This window comes from Myotis daubentonii, chromosome 3 (genome assembly GCF_963259705.1).
Source record: "Myotis daubentonii chromosome 3, mMyoDau2.1, whole genome shotgun sequence".
Lineage (NCBI taxonomy): Eukaryota > Metazoa > Chordata > Mammalia > Chiroptera > Vespertilionidae > Myotis > Myotis daubentonii.
The window spans coordinates 68540582-68562831 of NC_081842.1; the positions used below are offsets into that span (position 1 = coordinate 68540582).

Sequence of the window (22250 nt, forward strand, 5' to 3'; positions counted from 1 at the left end):
GGTTGCCTAGTGGGCTGAGCTGTGCTCCCCCAAACTGGGGAGCTCTGGGCTTGTCCTCCCACCTGTCCAGGCCTTAGTTTCTTAACCATAAAAAGAGGGGACTGCCTTCTAACACTAAGAGGATATTTTTCTAATCATAAAGAAAAATATTAAAGGCTGTGTCTGCATGCAGCTGCCAGCAATGCAGTAATAATGTGAATTACCTTATTTTACAGTAATGGGAGCAGAGGAGGAAGATTTAGAGAGATAGCTCCCATTTTTCTCAGCACTGGTCAGATTTTGAATGGGGCAAGGAGAGACTGTGCACCTGACCATAGTAAGACACAAACTTAAGTAAAGAAAGGCAAACCTCTTTATTAAAATCCCACCACTGCTTCAGGGTCAGTTTATGTCCTACTTCCCAGGCAAATATTTTTTCCAATTATACTATACTAGATACTCTTTCCTAGGACCACCCACAGCTCTATATTTTATCTTTATTTAATTTTAACACCTGACTCTCCCCCGCCCCCTCCCCCCCCCACCCCCTCCTCCCCCTCCCCCCCCGGCCGTTGTTTCTTGTTTCACCTATGCAGAGCCTGAATCCCTGTAAGACCAGAAGTTTCCTTCCTTATTATGGTCTTCTTCTACACTGGTGTCTTCTTTAGTCTTCTGCAAAACTCATTATTAAAAAATCTATAGGACTAAGTTACTTTGTGAGGCAAAAAAGAATTGAACACAGGGATAGAATTTTTGTTGGGGTGACAGGTTCCTCAGATCTGGCTGTATCCTTTCGGTCCATATCTAAAAGACTTCCACAAAAGACCAGTCTCAAATTGTTCAATTATTTCACAGGTATTTGTTAAAAGCTTATTATGCACCAGGCGTTATGCTCATCATTAAAATGTGTGATGACCAATATTCACCTCTGATAGCAGAGTAGTGTATATGTAAGTGCCATTTTTTCCAAACCCTCCAAATGCTTTCGTCACAAAGTTCAGGTCTTACCACACCACGTGGACTAAAGGGTGAACTCTATGGAAAATTCTATGACTCGTAAGTGGTCAAAACCCAGGACAAGGTATTTGCATCTTGGTGCTTTCCAAAGGAGAAGGGAAGATGAAAACCAACCCTGTCTTGATCCCAGATATACACCAACCTTTCCTTCCAGCCAGGCCCTTCAGACACCTGGCCCTGCCAGAGAGGGCTCTGGGAGGAAGTGGAAGGGATCAAAGCACCCGCCCTTCACTCACTGAAACAGAGAGGAGGACTCAGCCCACCCCAGTTCAATCTCACTCCCTCAGAAGGGGAAGCTGCCCTCAGGGAAATGAAAAGATCACTTCCAACACCATTTACTGCAAGAAAACACCAACCCAAATCATCGCCCTGGAGAGTTGCCACCAATGAAGCAAAGGGAAATGGGACAGTGCAGAGGGCAAAAATAATTTATTGTAAATATTTTTAAATCTTTTTCCATGAAAAGTCTTCATTATTTTCTAAAAAGTACAAATACATTAAAGCTTACACTTGACATATAAAAAATAAAGAGGAAGAAGGATAATTCACCTGTTTTGCTAGTTTGAGGAACTATCCTCAAAATGAGACAGCGTTACAATGAATGCATCTTCTAGTTCAATAAGAAGGAAAGTTTTCACATTATCCAGAGTCCTGGGTCCTAAAGAGCTTAAGGCAAATCTACCTGAGACAAGACTCAGACACACCCCCATACACAGCTGTCCCCCATACTAACTTCCACCTAAGGTCAACCTAACTGAGATATTAGGCTAAGGAGCTCTCATTATAGGACCACAAACTCTTTCTCCTGGAAAATTCCCAGCAATTTCCCTGAGAAAACAAATAATTCTGATCCCTCATGACAGGCAAATGACCGAGTCAGTTACCAATATTCTCCCACCCTGTAAGTGAACTGTCATTAATCTTATAACTGTTTCAGAGAGTGGTTCTTCCTGTTTCAAAACTATCTTTCATCAGATCTATGATCAATGCCTGAAGACACTGAGTCCTACTAGAAGGCCATAACACTGGACCATGAAAAGCACTTGTGTAATAGTTCTAGCAGATGGTTAGGGTTCTTAACGATTCCCTGATGGAAGGTTGTGAAAATATACATGGAAAAACTATCCAAAATGAGAGCAAAGTGTTCAAAACTCACAGGGAATTATGTTTTTAAAAGAGGTGTTCAGGAATCATAGGAACAATGAGGAGATGCAAAATAATTTTAAAATGTACATTTCCTTTCTGTAGCTACTGATAACACAGTGACATTGGATGATGTGCCTACAGCTGGTTTGCTAAGAAATGCAGTTACAGGTCATGAAGGTAGACACATAACCATGCTGCTCTGGGCTTAAATGCCCTCCCTATCCTCACAGGCTTGCTTAGAGGTAGATTAAATATAATGTTGAGCAGGAGAGGGATTTCAGTGAGCCACTGGCTCAATTCTCCCTCACCTGCTGCCACCTCTCCAACAACACAGGCTGGCGGGATCCTGCCCGAAAGTCTACCCCAGCACTGAAGAGAAAGTGTCCACATGGCTGTGGGGACAGGTAGCGCTTCAAGAATAGCAGTGACTTCACACTGGAAGGTTCACCCTGCTACTCGGTCACCCTTGTCCCATCTGGCTTCCTGCTTCTACCACCAGTGGGACCAGGGCAGCTCTTGCTGTTTTGCTGGATGTCTTACTGTGCACAATCAGGAGAAAAAGGACCATGCCTAGCCCTCTCGTCATTTCAAATCCTTCCAGTTAATTCACAGTATCTTTTCTGTAAAAAAGAATGAGTTATCTTCATCCCACAGCTCAGGGAACACTGCTTCAGACACAGACCGGCCTCAACCACTTCACTCTGAAAAGAAAACACAAACAAAAGACGCTTACGAATTATGATTAATTTAAACACCCATAGTTTCATTTGACTTTATTTGGTTTGAATATATACTCGTATAAAATTGGAATATTGTAAATTCCTAACAGAAAACTGCCTCTTCAGTCAACACACACACAAATACAAACTCTGAATCCTTTCCAAAAGGCAAATACCACATTGTCTGCTCATTGGTTTGGGTATAATTCATGAAAAATAACATTTGATGAGGCCTTTTGAATACTGAGGACATTTTAACATTCAGTCCTTTTTCATGATCTCATTATAAAAATACCTCTAAATGTTCAGGTTTTTTTTAAAGGTGCACACTATGTCATGAGAAATCCAGATGAGGGAAATGGTGTGAGCTGGCCTGGCTAAGGGGGTGATGCCCACGCAAGGCTCTGGGACACTAAATAGGGAGCCCTTCACACTCTGCCACAGGGTTCTCACAGTTGACGTTGGGACCTGGGTAGTTCTAGAGAGCACTGTAAGGCGAAGAATCCCTGACCTCACCACTAGATATTAGTATCCAACATACAATCTCAATAGTGACAACTAAAAATGTCTCCAGACAGTCCTGGCTGGTGTGGCTCAGTTGGTTGGGAGTTATCCCTGCACCCAAAGGTTGCTGATTGGATTCTCAGTCAGGGCACATGCCCAGATTGTGGGTTTGCTCCCCGGTAGCAAGTATGCAGGAGGCAGTCGATACTCAATGTTGTGCCCTCACATCGATGTTTCTCTCGCCCTCTCCCCTCATTTCTCTCTAAAAATCAATAAACTATTCTTTAAAAAAATAAAATAAAAATGTCTCCAGCCATTGCCAAATATCCCTGGAGGGAGAGGGGGATGCAGAATTGTCCTCAATGAGGATTAGTGTTCTTTGGCTAAACTCTTCCAGTTTTCTGGAGAATCTATGAACAGCCAAAATGGTTTCCCTTGATGCCCCAGGGATAGGATTCATTCTGGCTTCTCTGCTAGGAACCAGCTCATCAGCTTACCCCACAAAACCTGCAAACACGATTCACTGTCCTCACTGCCTGGAGCCCGGTCCTCTCCGTTCTCACAGAAACCCGGGTTTGCCTCTATTGCCCTCAGTCTGCCAGCTGACTCCTTCACTTATGAGAAACCTGTGCAAAATAACTAACCCAGATCCAAAATAGACCCTGAAGTCCCAACGAAGTCACTGTTTTACATTTGCAAAACAGACTTCTACTCCTCAGACTGGGACTCCACCCATACAGAATGTGAACAAACTCAAAGACAGGGGAGGGAAGGGTTGATCCATTAAAAAAAACAAATGCCTTTACCCTTGAGGGTATTATGCTTAAGTGAAATAAGTCAGACAAATACTTTATGGCCTCGCTTGTATGTGGAATCTAAATTAAAAAAAAAAAAAAAAAGAAAGAAAGAAAAAGAAACTCATAGCAAAAGAAAGCAGATTATCAGTTCAGTGGGAGATAATTTGGGTGAAAGTGGTTAAAAAGGACAAACTTCCTGTTATAAGTACCTGAGTGTATGTACAGCATGATGACGTAGTTCACACTGCTGTATGGTACATTTGAAAGTTCTAAGAGGGTAGATCCTAAAAGTTCTCACCACAAAGAAAAAAATTCCTCATTGTTAAAAAGAAAGCAACAGACTCAAAATGAAGTCACTTTTGCAAAGCCCCACGAAGACTTACTGCCTCAGAAAAAGGCTGAAAACGCATCAGCCTGGAATTTCCTGGTCAGCAAGAGTGAGGTCACCTACCTGATAAAATTCCCTGTCTTCCCAGCAAGGGAAGGTCACCTTGCCCTAAGTCCTTTCTTTTCATTTCCTTGCCCCGCCCTTTTTCTGCTTATAAAAACCTTCTATTTTTTACAATTGCTCTGAGCACCTCTCTGTTTACTAGATGGGCTGCTTCCAGATCCATGAATCATCCAATAAAGCCATTCAGATCTCTAAGTTTACTCAGTTGCATTTTTGTTCCTTAACAGTAACCCTATGAGATGACAGGTATAAACTGAACTTATTGTAGTAATCATTAGGAAATATGTGTCAAGTCAATTCTATCTCAAGTCAATTGTAATAAAATTATATATCTCAATATTTTTAAAAATCCTTTTTGATTATTATAGTAAGGAAAGTTTTTATTTCTATAAGGCATTACAATATGCCTGCAGCTAGGTCAAATAGTCATTGTATTTCCAAATCAGAAAATGAGAAATATTCACAAAATACCCCAGGAACCCAAATTAGAGCCTAATTTAAAGTTCTGACTCTAAAGTACACACACATATGAACCCCAGAGGAACCACAGCCTGGCCTCAGAGAGTCCTTGGAATCCCTGAAATTGTAAAATTTTGTGTAGGGGAGGAGTTGTGTGCCTTTTATTCTGGAGAGAAGGTACTTGGTTGTCCTCATCCTCTAAGGCAGCGGTTCTCAACCTGTGGGTCGCGACCCCTTTGGCAGTCGAACGACCCTTTCACAGGGGTCGCCTAAGACCATCCTGCATCTCAGATATTTACATTACGATTCATAACAGTAGCAAAATTACAGTTATGAAGTAGCAACGAAAATAATTTTATGGTTGGGGGTCACAACATGAGGAACTGTATTTAAAGACCCAGAAGGCTGAGAACCACTGCTCTAAGGAGTATACGAACCCCACAATGTTAAGAATCTCTGCTCTTTGAAGAATTAGAACATTATCTTTATGAAAAACCAACTCATCACAGGCATGGTGGTAACCCACCAAGCCCCCAGAGCATGTGAGCATGAGGAACTGGCCTAAGCACCCACAGGGTTCACTTGGTCCCTCCCAGGGGCCTCGCCTATCCCTGCCACAGCCATCTCTTCTCTTTCATTGGAGTTTACCTCTCACTTGCCCTACCTGCCTTCTCTTGTCTTTTTCCTTCCTCACTTCCCAAATGGTCACTGTCTACCCATCCATTTGAGAGGGCCTGATAGCCATAGTCCTGAAAATATTTAATGGCTGAAATGCTGCTCAGGCATGCTATGGAAAGTGGATGTGGGGTCACAGGGTTCCCCAGGAGAAATGATCGAGAGAGAAAGTACAATCTCCTGGGGAGCAGCAACTGGCTGACTCACGTGGCATCCCTGGGGCCGGAGGCAGAGTCCGACTGGGAAATGTCTCTGAGGCTTTTCGGCTGAGCTGTCCTCTGACCTCTAAAGCAACACCCCCTTTATCATACTCCCAACCTCACAATCCTCTGAAGCCTTTCTCACACTCCTCCCCCGTCCCTCACCTACATTTGGAAAGAGCTGGTAACCACAACATGTGCAGAGAGGGCTCGGAAAATCAAGGCCAGTCACCACAGCAGGCGGCCAACGCATCTCATGCAGGGTAGATTTCCCCCTCTCACCTCTACACAGGAGGCGCCCGTCCAGTTTCTTTCTTTCCAAAATTCTTGTGGAGGGTGCATAACCCCTCCACTCCACACATGTATGCTGTCTGCCTGGCCCACAGACACACTTTATTTATCCAGATGCTCTGTGAGGAAACTATTCCTTTATGAGACTTCCCCAGTGAACTGAAATGTGGCCTTCTGAATGTCATTATTTCTGTTTAGTGTGTATGTGTGTGTGTGTGTGGGGGGGGGGGGGGGGTGGTATTGTGTGTGTATAAAAAGCTTTAAGAACTGCTTGCTAAAACTTTCCGCCGAGATTAATCTACTTCACCTTCAGCCATCATGATCAGCGCCCGCTCTCGTGCTGAAGTCCTACAAGTGCTTTATAACCTCTGTTTCACTCTCCTGACGCTGGGCTGCTGGCACCGTGCCTGGTGCTACACGTCTCCTTCTATTTGCCTTTTTCATTCATTCCACTGTTACTTATTGCTCATGTGCAGAGAGTGTTTCTGATGGGTGGTCCACGAGAAAATGAGATGCCCAAGACGGTTGGCCTGTGGGGCTAAGGAAAGCTAGTGCATCTCTAAGGGAGGACTCGGAAGGAAGTGAGGAGAGATGGAGAGAAAGGCCAGAGCTTCAGTAGACACATGGAAGGACATGTCAACGCTGTGGCCATTCCACCTCCCCGCCTTCCTTCTGCCAAGTCTTGGTAGGAAAGTTCTCCTGATAAGCGGGGTATATTCTATGCTTATTAAACAACATAACAGTTTCCTTGTTTTGTTCTTAGTTTTAAAAGTAGATGAGTAGATTTATTATACTTTTCTAAGGAAATAGGTCAATTTGCCTTTTTATACCTCTCTATTAATTTCTTAATGAACTCAGTGGCCTTCAACAGAAGAAGAGATAAGTTGCCAAGTGAGATAATACTTCAATGATTTAGCTATATTGTTTATTGCAAACTCTTTAACACTTACTTCTCTTATGAAATCATGGTGTTTCCATGAAGAGTATAGTCACACTTCAAAGATATTGTGCTTTGGGTTCCAGACCACCATAATAAAGAGAGAATCACAATAAAGCAAATAAAAATCTTTTTGCAAGTGAAGGGTCTTGCCTTCGATTTGTAAAGAAAAAAAAAAGCAACATCCATGAAGCACAATAAAGCACAATGAAATGAGATATGCCTGTACTAATGACATTATGAAGTAGAGTATGGGGCTTAGCATGTGGATGAACTACAACAAGGAAACTTTCAGCAATCCTCATCTTTATAGTTCAATTACTTTTTCCATGATTTCCCCCCAACTACTCAGTCTGGAGGATAGGGACTGTGTAACCTCCACAGAACATGGAACATCACCTGCACAGAAATCAACCCGAACTCTCTGTCCCCAGTCTGGTTCACTTGTTTATCATCCCAACTCTGACTTTTTGACACGCTCAACTTACCATAGAGCAACAGGGACTCCGGATCAAGCCCCAGAGTCTCACAGCCAGACAGGTTCTGATCATGGAAATCCTGTAGCAAAATGCCCAGCACCAACTCCTCACTCATCATATACTTCATAAAACTGTCATCTTCCGATGGAACCCCAAACTGCAGGTGGTAGGTTATTGTGGCATTTTCCTCTCTAAAAGGCAAATTAAACAGAGAAAGTCAAATGAAACAGAATCGCACTGCCAGTCTGGAAACTAGTTTTAGCAATAACATTTCTTTTTTTTTTTTTAGTTCCTCGTGTTCTTCCAAGTACAAAATAGCAAAGGGTGTGCTGCCCTGGAAGAATCCTCTTCCACGGGTCCAGCACAGAATATTCCGGTGACCCCCACCGCCTCCTCCCGCTTAGAACACAGCCCCTGGGAGTCCACTGAGAGAAGACACTGAAGGGAGAGATGGGACCAGCGATTGTCAAGGAAGAGTCCAGGGCCCACTGTCTGCCCCAGCTCCAGCCTTTGACCGCCCAGGCAGGCCAGGAAAGCCCTGTTCTCCTCCTGTATTCCCTTCTGCATGCGCTCACACAACACCCCTTTCCCTGCTCCAACAAGTGCAGGTTAGTCAGAGCAAATTGCTTTAGCCAGTTCATTAGTGTTTAAGGTAGGGCCCAAAGCTCCCTGCCTTCAGGGGTGCAGAACTCCTGGTCTCGCACTGCTCACCCTGTGCACCAGCAGCAAATCATATCTCCCTGCTTTGACCCCAACTAAGAAACTTGTTCTGTCTCATTTCCACTCCCGAGGCTCCCAGCAATGCGCTCTCAAGAAGGGGACCTAAGGAATTTTTCCCATTATCAAAATAAAAATAATCATAGGGCTATTCTCAGTTAATGAGTAGATTATACTATCTGTTAAATGCTACATCAACATTTAAGTTTTCCACAATTATCCTATTACTTTCAAGATGACCCAGATTAAGAGCAAGAAATAAAATAATTAAGAGGTAGCCACATCTGAGACTCTAGCCCTAGGGCGTTTTATAAATAGGCCAGTCCCAATAGTAAGCGCTGCCCTTATTAAGGACAAGCAAAGAGCTCCCTCTTGTGGCCAGAGGTCACCTTAACATTAACGTGGCTGACAAGTTTATACAAAGACAGCCAAGAAAAGTGCCAAACCCTGTGGTTTAGATGAATGACAGTCAGACCCTGGGGAAACAGTTTCAAGGACGCCACTACAGGCAGGCTGAAAACTGCTTTCAAACTCTAAGCCAGCAACTCTAGTTTACAGGTGCTCCCTGTGCTTTACCTTCTAATTATCGCTAAGGATGGTCACATCTTGACTCACAGCCATCTTATGCTCCCATGGGCAAAGGGTTGGCTTATCGAAAGGACTAGAGGCTGACTTTCATAAGACCAGACCAGATGCTGAATGAGAGGTTTGCTCTGTCTAATGCAGCCTGGTCAGCCCATTGTCATTCTACCAAGTGAGTCTTGGGGTGAATGTACTCAAGGCTGAATTCTGAGGAGAGAAGAGCGATTTTCAGGGAAACAGAGAACTCTGTGGGCTTTGCCTCATCTGCCCACCACCTGAGTGGGTCCAGCAGCGGATGAACCAATGGGCATTTCCCAGGTTTTCATTGAGCGGGGCTGGGACTGAGGTCAGGATTTGTGTCTACACAAATGTCTGCAGGCCTGTGGCTGTCTCCTCCTCACAGGCCGCAACTGCGGCTTTGGAGGCAATGGCTTTTGTTCCTCAGTTGAAACTCTGCCTGGATTTTTAAAAATGTTCCCAGACAAAGTTCTTTATCTAAAATACTAAAACCCTTGGGTTTTTCTTTCCAATAACTTTTAAAAGCAGATTCTGTAACAGTAAGTGTTCAGACTTTGAATCATGTTTCACTCCTTTTTCTGATGAGTTTTTCCCAGTGTCAACCCCAAGCCATTACACAATCCCATGTCCTCTAAGCCATAATAGGAGACTGGATTCTTGGAAAAGCCCTTCAGTCTAGGTGGCTCTTAACTTTGGCTCAGTCTTTGAGTTGCAAATTGGGGCAAGTGCACGGAGAAAAGCATGTTGGGTCTAATTATGCATTTCTCCATTTTCTATTGGTGTTTTAATACCAAAGGCTTATGATTAAAATGAGCAATGTCAAAGAAGTCACCTTACTTGGCCATAGAAATGATGAGATCTTATTTGTGACAGCATGAATGGACCTAGGGCAGCCGGGGGCAAACTACAGCCCGCGGGCCGGATCCGGCCCGTTTGAAATGAATAAAACTAAAAAAAAAAAAAAAGACCGTACCCTTTTATGTAATGATGTTTACTTTGAATTTATATTAGTTCACACAAACACTCCATCCATGCTTTTGTTCCGGCCCTCCAGTCCAGTTTAAGAACCCATTGTGGCCCTCGAGTCAAAAAGTTTGCCCACCCCTGACCTAGGGCCATGGTCGGCAAACTGCAGCTCGTGAGCCACATGTGGCTCTTTGGCCCCTTGAGTGTGGCTCTTCCTGAGCCTTAGGAGTACCCTAATTAAGTTAATAACAATGTACCTACCTATATAGTTTAAGTTTAAAAAATTTGGCTCTCAAAAGAAATTTCAATCATTGTACTGTTGATATTTGGCTCTGTTGACTAATGAGTTTGCCAACCACTGACCTAGGGTATTATGCTAAGTGAAATAAGTAAGTCAGAGAAAGACAAATACTATATTATTTCACTTGTATGTGGAATCTAAAGAACAAAATAAACGCAATATTGAAATAGATTCATATATACAGAGACTAGACTGATGGTTGTCAGATGGGAGGAGGGTTGGGGGACTGGGTGAAAAAGATGAAGGGATTGAGAAGTAAAGATTGGTAGTTGCAAAATAGTCATGGGATGTAAAGTACAACATAGGGTTATACAGTTGAAAAAAGTTTTTAGGAGTAAAATAGGCAGGTTTAGGGAGTTTTAGGAATTAGGGGGTCCATGGGGGAGGAAGGCATAGTTGGTCAGGGGCTTGGAACTGCCAAAAGGCATTCATTCACAGAGGAACAAAAGGTGCCACAGAATAAGGGGAAAGGAAGATATCCACTCGAAGAAGACAGGGACAAGCCACAGGATATGGGGAGAAAGAGGAAACAAACTTTCACAGAGAATAGAGAAATGCTGACAAATGGGAGAAAGAGGAAAACAGATTTTCACAGGAGATAGAGAATTCTACCACTGAAGGGGGAGAAAGAGAAGGGGACAACACGAGGCATTTAAGTTTTAAAGTTGATATTTTACCAATAAGAAGGAAACATAAAGAGACAAAGAACTTCAGCCTTTATAAATCTTAGGGAAAAGGAGCTTAGTGGGCTACTCCCTTTGGGAGCCCTTCCCCACATGGGAGTCTGTACTTGTTTCCAATAAATTTCCACCTTTTCATCTACTACCTTTTGTCCGTGGCTTCATTCTTCGAATCCAACCTGGACAAGAACCCAGGAAAGAAACCACCCTTGCATCATGCTCAGAAAAAACCCCACTCGATTCATAGTCAATAATATTGTAATAAATAAGTATGGTGTCAGATGGGTACTGGAAATATCAGGGAAAGCATTTTGTAAAGTATATGATTGTCTAACTACTATGCTGTACATCTGAAACTAATCTATAATAATAAAAGCGTAATATGCTAATTAGACCAGACAGCCGAATGACCTTCCCGACGACCTACTGGATGAAGCCGGGGCTGCAAGGGCCGAGGCAGCTGTGGCAGCTGCGAGTGCTGAGCCCCTTGCATGAATTTCGTGCACCGGGCCTCTAGTACAAAATAATATTGAATATAAACTGTAATTGAGAAATAAAGTTTAAAAGAAAACAAAGTCATCATAAGGTCACATGTACATAGGAAATCCATAAAGAAGGAGAAATAGGTGGTCAAGGCAACCTGCCACTGTATGCCTTTTCAGACATCAGATCCATTTTCGTTTGTCCCCATTGTGCTACCACCTGCTTTACATACTTCCCCTCCCAGCTCTATTCATATTATGGCTTTGGAAATATATGGTTAGAGAGGGAGCCCCAGTGGAATATTGCCTTTGATGATCACATCCCAGGGATATCTTAGGAATAGTAGATAATAAAGCTTAGTCAGGTAAATTTTATCCTACAATACAAAAAGATAATCAAATGACTTCTCTATATACATATGCCTTTTACTTTCCCTGTAGTATACCCTATATAATAAAAGGCTAATATGTAATTGACCAAACAGTAGAATAACCGGTCGCTATGACGCACACTGACCACCAGGGGGCAGACACTCAACGCAGGAGCTGCCCTCTGGTGGTTGGTGTGCTCCCCCTGGGGGGGTGGGGGGGAAGGGGAACGCCGCTCAGTCAGAAGTTGAGCTCTCAGCCGGCAAGCACATTGGCAGTAGCAGGAGCCTCCGCAGCAGTGCTAAGGATGTCCGACTGCTCCCGGACTGCGACAGGGTGCAGGCCGGGCTGAGGGACCCCTGCGAGTGCATGATTTTCGTTGGGCCTCTAGTGTCTTTATATATTTTTAATATTACACAAGGAACATGGACTCCTATATTACTTGTGTTCCTCAAAATCACAAGTCAAACATGGCTTCTATCTTTTCCATCACATCACTATCTGAGATCTATTTCTATTTCTACCCTTAGCTCATTTATGCATTCTCTGTTAAACAGGAATGGTGTGCCTGGGACTGGCTTTTCCTCTCTTCTGTGTGACCTTGTTAAGTTATCTAATTAATCTGGGCTTCACTTTTCTCCTTTGTAAAATAAGGGAGTTGAGCCCAGCACTGACAAGCTACAATTCTATTGTTGGTTCCCTTTATGCTTTGAGACTTGGGAGGTCCTTCTAGGTAAATGGTGGTGTTGCTTTCCAGATTCTCCACATTCTTACCTGAAGTCCATTATTTCCACTGAAGTAAAATAACGATTCAGAGATGGGGATGAGCTGTACACATCTGTGAGCTGAAACAAACAGGAACAAGTAAAATAACCACACACATAATTGCTGGATCTTATTGCATATCACCTGACAAAGCAAAAGTACTCCTAGACAAAGGGGATTCAACACTAGCTAGAAACTAAGTTATCCAAAGACTCTGGATCAAGAAGCAGACAGAGGAGGGCCTAGCACCAACCAAAAATCAAGTTCACACTCATGTAAAAGAATCTCATTTGATAAGGATCACGTGACCAGGCTGGGATTTTCAACATCTCTTATGTATTGCACTGACACTTTGTGGCCTTAATGAAGAGAGGGGTCTGCAGCCTGTGTCCACCCAGACCCCAAGGAACTCGGACAGGAGAGAACAGGGCAGTGGCTGGGAAGACGGCAGAACAGGCCACTCGGGGCCTGGCGCATCACTGGACAAGGGCTTTCCCTCCTTTCTTGAGAGCTTCATTGTAAGAAGAAACAGCCACGCTAAGCCACAGGTAAGGCACTTTTCCTGGAAAATGGGACCAAGTGGGGCTGGTGTGTAATTGCAAAGATAATGAAGTTCTTATTTTATGCATGAAATATTGCCATCCCAAAAAAATGACACCTATGTTCCCACTACCCATGTTTCTTTGCTTCACATTTTATCACATCTAGTTCACCCTTTCACTCTAAGAGACAGAACAAACTAAGCTACTCTTCTTACACACAATTCCTCTCTCACCTAATGCTAGCCATTGTCCTAAAGAGGGTATGACTCCTTCTCATGCATGTTTTTTATAAATATAATATATCCTGGTGCAATCAGCGCTACATAATTTAATTTGTTTTTTATTAAAATAAAATGTGCACCATAGTCTACACAATCTTCTATGACTTCGTTTTTCTTTTCACTCGAAATTATGTTTGGGATTCACCCATAATGGTACATCTAGAATATGAAGGCCTTTCACTCTAACTCCTAACTCCTGCATAGATTTCACTAAATGGTTGGACCAATTTTCCCATGTATGTACAAACTATACTGAAGTTATCACCCTTGAATATCTCTGTGCCTCTTTTCTCATGTGTGTAAGAGTTTCTTACACACATGAGAAGAAATGCCAAGAAATGGACTTGGGTCCATGATTAGGCACATAGCCAAAGGAACTAAATCTTGCCAAACTGCTCTTCGTCTTACTCTTCTCCCAGGAAGGTAGAAATGATCCATTTCCCACCGCCCTGCTGGTACTTAGTGTTACCATATTTTTAGATTTTTTGCCAGTTTGAAGATTATAACATTGTACTTTACGTCGTTTTAATTTGCCGTAAGCAAATTTTATCCATTGCTTTTGTGCATCTAGGCATCTTGGTTAACATACCCTTGAAATGCCAGAAGTATTCCTCTTTTTCAGATCCACAAGGGAGCATATAATCTTGTTAACTATTCTGTAATTCAATCACAGAGATTTCCCTGCCTTGCTTTCTCACACCTTCAAGTAATCTTCCTTATGTCCCCTCCTTAATTCTCATGGTATAAAAGAAACCACAAAGTAGTCATTCTTGAGAGCATTTGAGATTTTGTGTCTTGCCATGATGTCAGTTTGCTCAAATAAACTCATAAAAATTCTCTACAGATTTGGACATTCTCATGTTGACACCTTCCTTCCAACCTTCTCTGTTCCCTCCCTCCCTCCCTCCCTCCCTCCCTTCCTCCCTCCCTCCCTCCCTCCCTTTGTTAATCCTAATGACCTAGCACAGTGTTTTGTACATAGGAGGCTTTCAGAAAAAATTCAAGTTAAAATTTTAAGAGGAGTGGTACACTAGATCACTCTTAGTGTCCACTGGAAGGTTCTTTTAGGTGGCATAGTCCCCTGTTATAATTAGGACATATTTATATATTTGGGAGCTGTTAACCACACTATCTACTTTAGGCTAAAACGCCCCCCCAGAAAAAATGGGGGGGTGCTCCGTGTTCTGGTGCCTCCCATACTTGGCCTATGAGGCTGGGTGCAGACTGAGCTAGGAGCCTAGTGAGCTGATTATCAGAGTCAGGCTTAGTGGCTAAATAGAAAACAGCTTCCAGAATAAGAGAAATTCCTTCTCCTAGGTTATCATAGGTGCCATGCTAACTCCTGCATCCAGCACATGCACATAGCTAATGGGCTGACTTTAGCAGAGAAATGGCCCCAACCCTAAGACAGCACTCAGGTGGTGAGATATGAGAGGGGCTAGGAAAGCTGTGTTCACAAATGCAAGACAATAAAGCAAAGGAGAGGACATAGCATTCCAATACACACTCCCACTGACCTTCCTTCTCCAGAAACTTTTGGAAGCTGGCCTAATGGGAGAAAGGGAGATTCTCGGCCTGACAATAAAAGTGATATCTCCAAGTTCCTCATTTTTAATCCTGAACATATTTGATTGGGAAGCCGTATTGAGGGGCGGGGGGGGGGGAGGGGGGGGGGCGCGGCTGGGGACAGGAATCTTTTCACTTCACTGCATCTTTTATCATCTGCAAGTCAGATAATTTTTTAAAAATATTTTATGAGGTTCTTTCTTTCTATGCATCTCATATGCACCTGTGGGTATACAGGGAGAACTCAGTGATTCTCATTGGTTAGAGAAGAAACCGGCTCAGAGGCCTGTGACCTTGGCCCAGAAAGCACCCTCAGTTCCTTTGCCACGACACAGTGACCAGCTGAAAACACCCATAGAGTGAGAGATATGGGTCTCAAGTGAATGATTAACTATGTCCATTTCCCTTTGACATAGAGAGTGCAGCCTGTAATAGGTGACATGTGTGGTTGCTGATTCATTTCATTTTTGCTCATCAAATGCAAACCCTCAATTTAAAAAGCAACCACGAGGAAAGCAGCAAGAGGCTCTTCAGTCTGCAGCTTGCTCCGCAGGCAGCTGGAAGGACGGGAGGAAAAGGGCACCGCAGAGGAGATAGAAGCAAGGAAAAGAAGGAGGAAGGGAAACCCAAGATCATCTTCCCAGAGCACAAACTCCTGTGATCAAAGGAGCAATCGAGGTTATCCCCTGGGGACTCAGAGCTGACGCAGGGGTGACTGAGATGGAAGCGCCTCCTTTAGGAGCTGTGCTGGAAGCCAAATGAAGAGAACTCGCCACATTCGACCTACCGCTGCAAAGAAGAGTGTAAGGGACAGCAGGCTGGCCTTGCTTGGATTTTCCTATCAAAACTTTTGGGTCTGGCTGTGAACCACCCTGTCTTTGACAGGATGACCAGGATTGCCCTGACCAACCCTCCTGGTCTGGCTGCAGAGCACCCGTATTTCACAGAGGGCTCATTCTCCTCAACTTCCCACTCCATAAATCATGCCACAGTCACCCACAGGGCCACATTCACACTCTCCTTCACTCCCACACCCAATCCGCCATTAAGCCTTATTGAATCAGAAGACCTCTTAAATCTCACTTAAATCTTCCTTCTTCCCCCTGACATCACCTAGTTCAAGGCTCCCTGTTTCATCTGGCCTACCGCAACGCTTCTCACTATACTCCACTGCAGTGTTTTTTCACCATTACACAAAAAGGTGAAAATGAAAGTTACCCTGTCAACCTGCAGATTAAAATCTTGTAGTGCTTTACCCAAGAGTAGGAAAACTTCCCTTCCTGTTAAGCTTCACCTCTGCAAGTCCCCACCACAGCATGTGGAGGCCATAGTACACTTCTGTGCAGACCCTCATCCCAAGAATCTCCTCCTTCAGGAGGCCTTCCAAGTCTCCATCTCCACATCAGTAGTCTAGATGTCCCCCCCGACTTTGTGGTCGTAAAACATCCTATATGCATCTCAACCATTTTTGCAATATCTATTTAGTTGCTTCCTCTACTTGGGCTGTGAGCCCCCACTAACAGCACACAGGTTGTAGCCCTGGCACTTGGCATATGGTCTAGCAGATCACAGACCCTCAATAAAGCTACAATTAAATCAAATGTAAGAGCAGAGTGAAGAAACAAAGCTTTACCCTCCCTCCAGCTGGAGGCCAAGGCTCTTCCCTCTGGTTTTGCACTACAGAAAGTCCATTTACAAATGTCTGTTTCTACCAAAATTCAGACCAAAAATATCCAAGCTTGAAGCTACTTACTCTGTGGCTCTATGGCTACTGTTGTAGCAGAATCCATATTCTAATTGTTTGAACTCAGTAAACAATGCATAAAGTCCCATTACCCTTTTCGTGAGCAGGTGAGGCAATTCCTTTTCAGTAACACACTCCTCTGGAATCTTTAGCATGACCAAGAATGTTTTATTTGATGATAACTCAAGTATTTCATTTTCATCTTCATCGATGTAAGTTACTAAAAAGAGTGGAAGATGGAAATAAAAGGTAAAAAAACACATATGCATAAAGTAATAAACTTATTCATTAGCTGCTACACTTTCAAGACAAACAAAACAAAACAATGAGCATTCATCAAGGATAAAGCCTGGGAAGAGTAAGCAAGTATGAACAGAAATGCTTTCCCCTCTTGGTAAAAACAAACAAAGACAGGGTCTTCCCTCCATCATGATAAACATGTTATTTGTTTGTTTTATGCCATAGGGTTCTCAGCTTCCATTGAATACAGACTGAAGGAAGGGCCAAAGGGCCAGTGGGATGGAGTGGGAAGAACGTGAATTTTTTTTTGTTAAACTGAACCTGCAACTAACTTAGCTATGTACACAGGTGTCAAGGCAGATGCCGGGGGACAGTCAGGACAATGGGACGAAGAATGAGTGATGGGGACAGGGAGTGGCCAAAGGAATCATCATGCACCAGAACAGAGCGGGACTCAAATATGAGCATGTGAGCCCATGTCTTGAAATCTCCCAGGGAGACATGGGCATGAAGTCATCACTCGTGAACACGTCTCACAGGATAGGAATGTTGACACACTCTGTTTGCAGAAGGAAAACCAAACTGTACTCAGAGCCCCGGGGTGTACAGGACAATGAGTTCTGTGTGGCTGCTTGTGCTCTAATGACTGAGCTAACTGATTTTCATGCAGTCAGAGCTAAAGGAAAAACACACAAAGTGAGGAGACAGGAGCTAGAAGTAGGACTCACGGTACTAATTATGCTCCTGATTCTGACTCAGCCTCACCATCTGAGCCCACGCACAGACCACCTCTCTGACCCTGAGAAAGGTGTAGGTGGGTGGAACTTGCCATAGACTTTTTTCTCAATTTCCAAGCTTTAAAAATAACATAATTAGCCTCTGTAACTGGACTTTGGAAAGACCCCAGTGGAACCAATTCAGTGTTTCTGATGGGAGGGTGGGTGAAAAGAAGGAAGAATTCTGGGACTTACTCCCTGAGACAGTCTGGTAAGGTGAGACATGAGGAGCAAGGGAACGTGCTGAGAAGAGCTGACAGAGCAGCTGAGACTGCCAGCTTAGAAAGGCCCAGCTACTCAAGGCTGGTGCACTGGCCTCTGGGAACTTAGGTTTCTGAGAGTTCCCACCATTCCCTGATAAGTGTGGCTCACTGTGCCTCAACTCTTTGTACAAACAACACGGCTTACCAGGAATATCTTTCCTTTGGAGAGTCTGGAATGTTAATAGGGCCAGACAGAGGCTGCCTATGTGACCAACCCCAATAAAACGCTGGGCACTGAGTCTCAAATGAACTTCCCTAGTGGAAAGATTTCACAGCTTGTTGATACAACTCACTGTTAGAAGAATGAAGTGTGTCCTATGGGACTGCACCAGGAGAGGACTCTTGGACACTTGCTTCTCCTGCATTTCACTTTATATCCTTTTGCTGTAATAAATCATAGTCATCTCCACAACTACATGCTGAGTCTGTGAGTGCTCCCAGCACTCACTGAATCTAGTGGTAGATGTTGGGGACCCCAAACACAGAAAATTACCCATGCATCTTTATTTGTTGTAAGTCACACATTACATTATTTTGTCTGACAATAGCAGAAAACTTGCAATGTACAGGAATCTGTAGCAAAGCAAGATTTTGATAAATTCTGTAATAAAAAGGGGTTTTCCCCATATTTTATATTATACTAGAGGCCCGGTGCACAAAAATTTGTGCACTCGGGGGGAAAGGGGGAGTCCCTCAGCCTGGCCTGTGCCCTCTTGCAGTCTGGGACCCCTCGGGAGATAACGACCTGCTGGCTTAGGCCTGCTCCCGGGTGGCAGAGGGGAGGCCCAATCCCTAGGTGCAGCCCCTGGTTGGGCTCAGAGCAGGGCCGATTGGGGAGTTGGGGCGCCGCCCCTGTCATGCACAGAGCAGGGTGGATGGAGAGGTTGCGATGCCACCCTCAATCACGCTCAGGGTAGGGCCAATTGGGGGGTTGGGGCACCACCCCTTGTCACACTCAAGGCAGGGTCGATGGGGAGGTTGCGGCGCCACCCTGTCACGCACAGAGCAGGGTCAATCAGGGGGTTGGGGAGCGCCCCCCTGTCACACACAGAGCAGGGCCGATCAGGGGGTTGGGGAGCTCCCTCCTGTCACACACAGAGCAGGGCGGATCAGGGGGTTGGGGTGCCATACCCTGTCACACTCAGGGCAGGGACAATGGGGAGGTTATGGCTCTACCCCATCACACACAGAGCAGGGCCCGTGGGGGGGGGGGCGGGGTTGGGGCGCCACACCCTGTCACACACAGAGCAGGGCCAATCAGGGGGTTGGGGCACCACAGCCTGTCACACACAGAGCCGCAGGGCAATCAGGGGGTTGGGGAGCTCCCCCCTATCAGGCACAGAGCAGGGCTGATCAGGGGTTGGGGAGTCTTCCCCTGTCACAAACAGAGCAGGCCGGATAGGGAGGTTGTGGCTCCGCCTCCTGTCACACACAGAGCTGCAGGGTGATCAGGGGGTTTGGGCGCTGCCCCCTGTCATGTTGATCCTGGTGCTGGGAGGCATATTACCCTTTTACTATATAGAGGCCTGGTGCATGGGTGGGGGCCGGCTGGTTTGCCCTGAAGGGTGTCCTGGATCAGGGTGGGGGTCCCCACTGGGGTGCCTGGCCAGCCTGGGTGAGGGAATGATGGCTGTTTGCAGCTGGTCACACACCCTTCAGCGTGGGGGTCCCCACTGGGGTGCCTGGCCAGTCTGGGTGAGGGGCTGAGGGCTGTTTTCAGGCTGGCGGGTGACTGAAGCTCCCAACCACTCCTTTTTTTCTTTTTTTTTCTTTTTTATTCTGGGCCAGCTTTAGCTCTGAGGCTCCAGCTCTTAGGCCTCCGCTGCTGAAAGCAGGTTTCTGGCCTTTGTTTACCTTCTGTATTTGAAACAATGTTGCGATCCTACTGGCTGAAGTCGGGCGACTAAAGCAGGTATCTGGGGTTTTGTTTAGCTTCTATATTTGTAACATAGTTGCTTAGAGTTGCAGCTCAGAGGCCAGCAGCGGCAGGCGGGGAACGTTGGAGTCCTCCGTCACTGAAGCAAGCCTCATGTTCTCTTCCAGCTGCCTGGCTGCTGGCCGCCATCTTCGCTGGCAGTTAATTTGCATATCGCCCTGATTAGCCAATGGGAAGGGTAGCGGTCGTACGCTAATTATCATGTTTCTCTTTTATTAGATAGGATGTTGGGATCTTAGTGAAAAGGTTATTTGTATCCTGCTTATGTTGTTTGCTACTGTCATTGGTTATTTGTCTTCATTCTTTTGTTGTTTTTGCTGTTACCATATCGAAAGCCATTCCCCATGTGTTTGAAATTCCTTGCAAAGATTATTTTAATAGCTGCATAATGTTAACTGGCTTGCTAATTTTCTTACATCTTTTAGTGTTTTCAGATTTCCACCGCTATAAATAATGCTGCAGTGGATATCTTTGAGCTCTACACCCACCCTGCACATTTCCAAAGTAGATATCAGTGCCTGGGAAAGGAAAGGGGGTGTCAGGGGGTGGATACAGAATTCACATAACTGCTAAACTCAAGGGCCCTGAGAAGAGATGCCATCTGAAAAGACATCTCCAATAATATTAGTTCTAAAGACCTATATTTAACTTGTATCATCGAATAATGTATCTGTCCCAAGATCTGGCTAAATAGATGTTTGTTAAAATAACAATAGCAATGGTTTTACCTAGTCAGCAAAGCTTGTATGTTATTAATGAGACTTCATCTGAGCAGCATTTTCCATGTAGAGAAAACTATGAGGGTTTTTTTTGTTTTGTTTTGTTTTGTTTTGTTTTAAAGCTTAAAACATATAAAGTGCAATTGCAAGTACACAGAACCAGCTCTTTGGTTGGAATATTAGCAATGAGGCAGCAGAGAGGTGTCTGCAGGAGGTAATGGAGCTTGTTAAATGTCTCCCAGGAAGGAGGTGGAGGTAAATCAGGTGGTGATGGATCAGATGAAAGGGAACCAAGAGAGAATGGAGGCAGAGAGGCCAGTAAATTGGGAGAGAGAGATTTTGATTGACAGCAGTGGGAAGTACAAGGAAGGAAGCGGAAAAGGAAGGAGGGAAGAAAAGAGGAAGAAAGGAAAGAGAAAACAGGATAATGGAAATAGAGCTGACTTTAAAGGTAACCAGATTTAGTTTGAATCCCAGCTCAGCTATTCATTAGCCATGTGATCTAAGCAAGTCACTTAAATGAACTCTGAAGCTGTTTCTGCAACAGAAACATCAACATATACATTGTAGGTGATGTTAAAGATGTAAACCAACACTCATAAAGTATGAAGCATGGTGCCTTGCAGTAACTGGGTAGTCAATGATGAAAGTTGCTATCAAGACACTACTAAGGAATGACTGACAAAACTTGGTCATTACCTAGATATGGAAGAGAAGAAGAAATAAAAAATATTCCAAAATATCAAGTAACTAGAAGAATAATGGCTACTATGTACAGCATTATGTACAGACACATGGATACCACTTGTAGATATGCAATCCTTATGCAATCCTCAAATCATCCTATGACTTAAACATTAATGTTTTCATTTTAAAATAAAGACATTGAGCCCTGGACGGTGTGTCTCAGTGGATAGAGTGTCTGTCTGTGTACCAAAAGGGTCATGGGTGTGATTCCAGATCAAGGGCATGTACCTGGGTTGCAGGTTAATGACAATTGGGGCATTTGAGGGAGACAACCAATCCATGTGTCTCTCCCACATCAATGAATCAATGATCTCTCTCTCTCTCTCTCTCTCTCTCTCTCTCTCTCTCTCTACCTCTCCCTTCCACTCTCTCTAAAATTCAATGGGAAAAATATCCTAGGGTGAGGATTAATAAAAAAAAAATTAAAATAAAAACATTGAGGCTTAGAGAAAAAGCATAATTTGTTCAGGTCAACTGAGCTAGTAAAAAGTAGGGTTGAGTATATTTGCAGACTCAGATTCAGAATCACTTATATTTTACCCATGTGGAAACTGAGGCCTAGTGTGTTGAAGAATTAGCCTAAATTTAGACAAATGCATGGTGGGCTTCTCAAGGGAAGGAATAAAGAATGTGAAAAGTAAGACAGCTGAAAACAAGCTTCAGGCACCACATGTGAAGGCCAAAGGCAGGAAGAGCAGGAAACCTAAAATCCAGGAGTTCTGTAGACCCAGAAGAGTACAACACAGCTAACAGAGCTGAAGGCTGCAAATAGGTCAGGGGATGGGAGGGAGGCCATTCATTGGGTTTCATGATCAAACAATTGTGGTGACCTTGGGACGAACAATTTGGAGCCAAAGGATTCAAGTGGTTTAGGGATACACAGGAGACAAATCTGAATGCAG

General features: G+C 44.2%; 1 protein-coding gene across 3 annotated transcripts in view; it reads right to left on the minus strand.

Moving 5' to 3' along the window:
• Positions 1-1408: 1408 nt before the first annotated feature.
• Positions 1409-22250, minus strand: part of C3H3orf52 (chromosome 3 C3orf52 homolog) — a 31397-nt gene continuing 10555 nt past the window's right edge. The window contains exons 3-7 of one of the 3 annotated variants that reach the window (XR_009451869.1): positions 16760-16887; positions 12544-12614; positions 7664-7845; positions 6546-6848; positions 1409-2843 (exon numbers count right to left, since the gene is read on the minus strand). Coding sequence is in view for 1 of the 3 variants with exons in the window: in XM_059687866.1 (XP_059543849.1) it covers positions 2839-2843; positions 7664-7845; positions 12544-12614; positions 16760-16887 (386 nt within the window). In the remaining 2 variants the exon portion in view is untranslated. The remainder of the gene's footprint in view (positions 2844-6545; positions 6849-7663; positions 7846-12543; positions 12615-16759; positions 16888-22250) is intronic. The other 2 variants (XR_009451870.1, XM_059687866.1) reach the window with 2 other exon arrangements.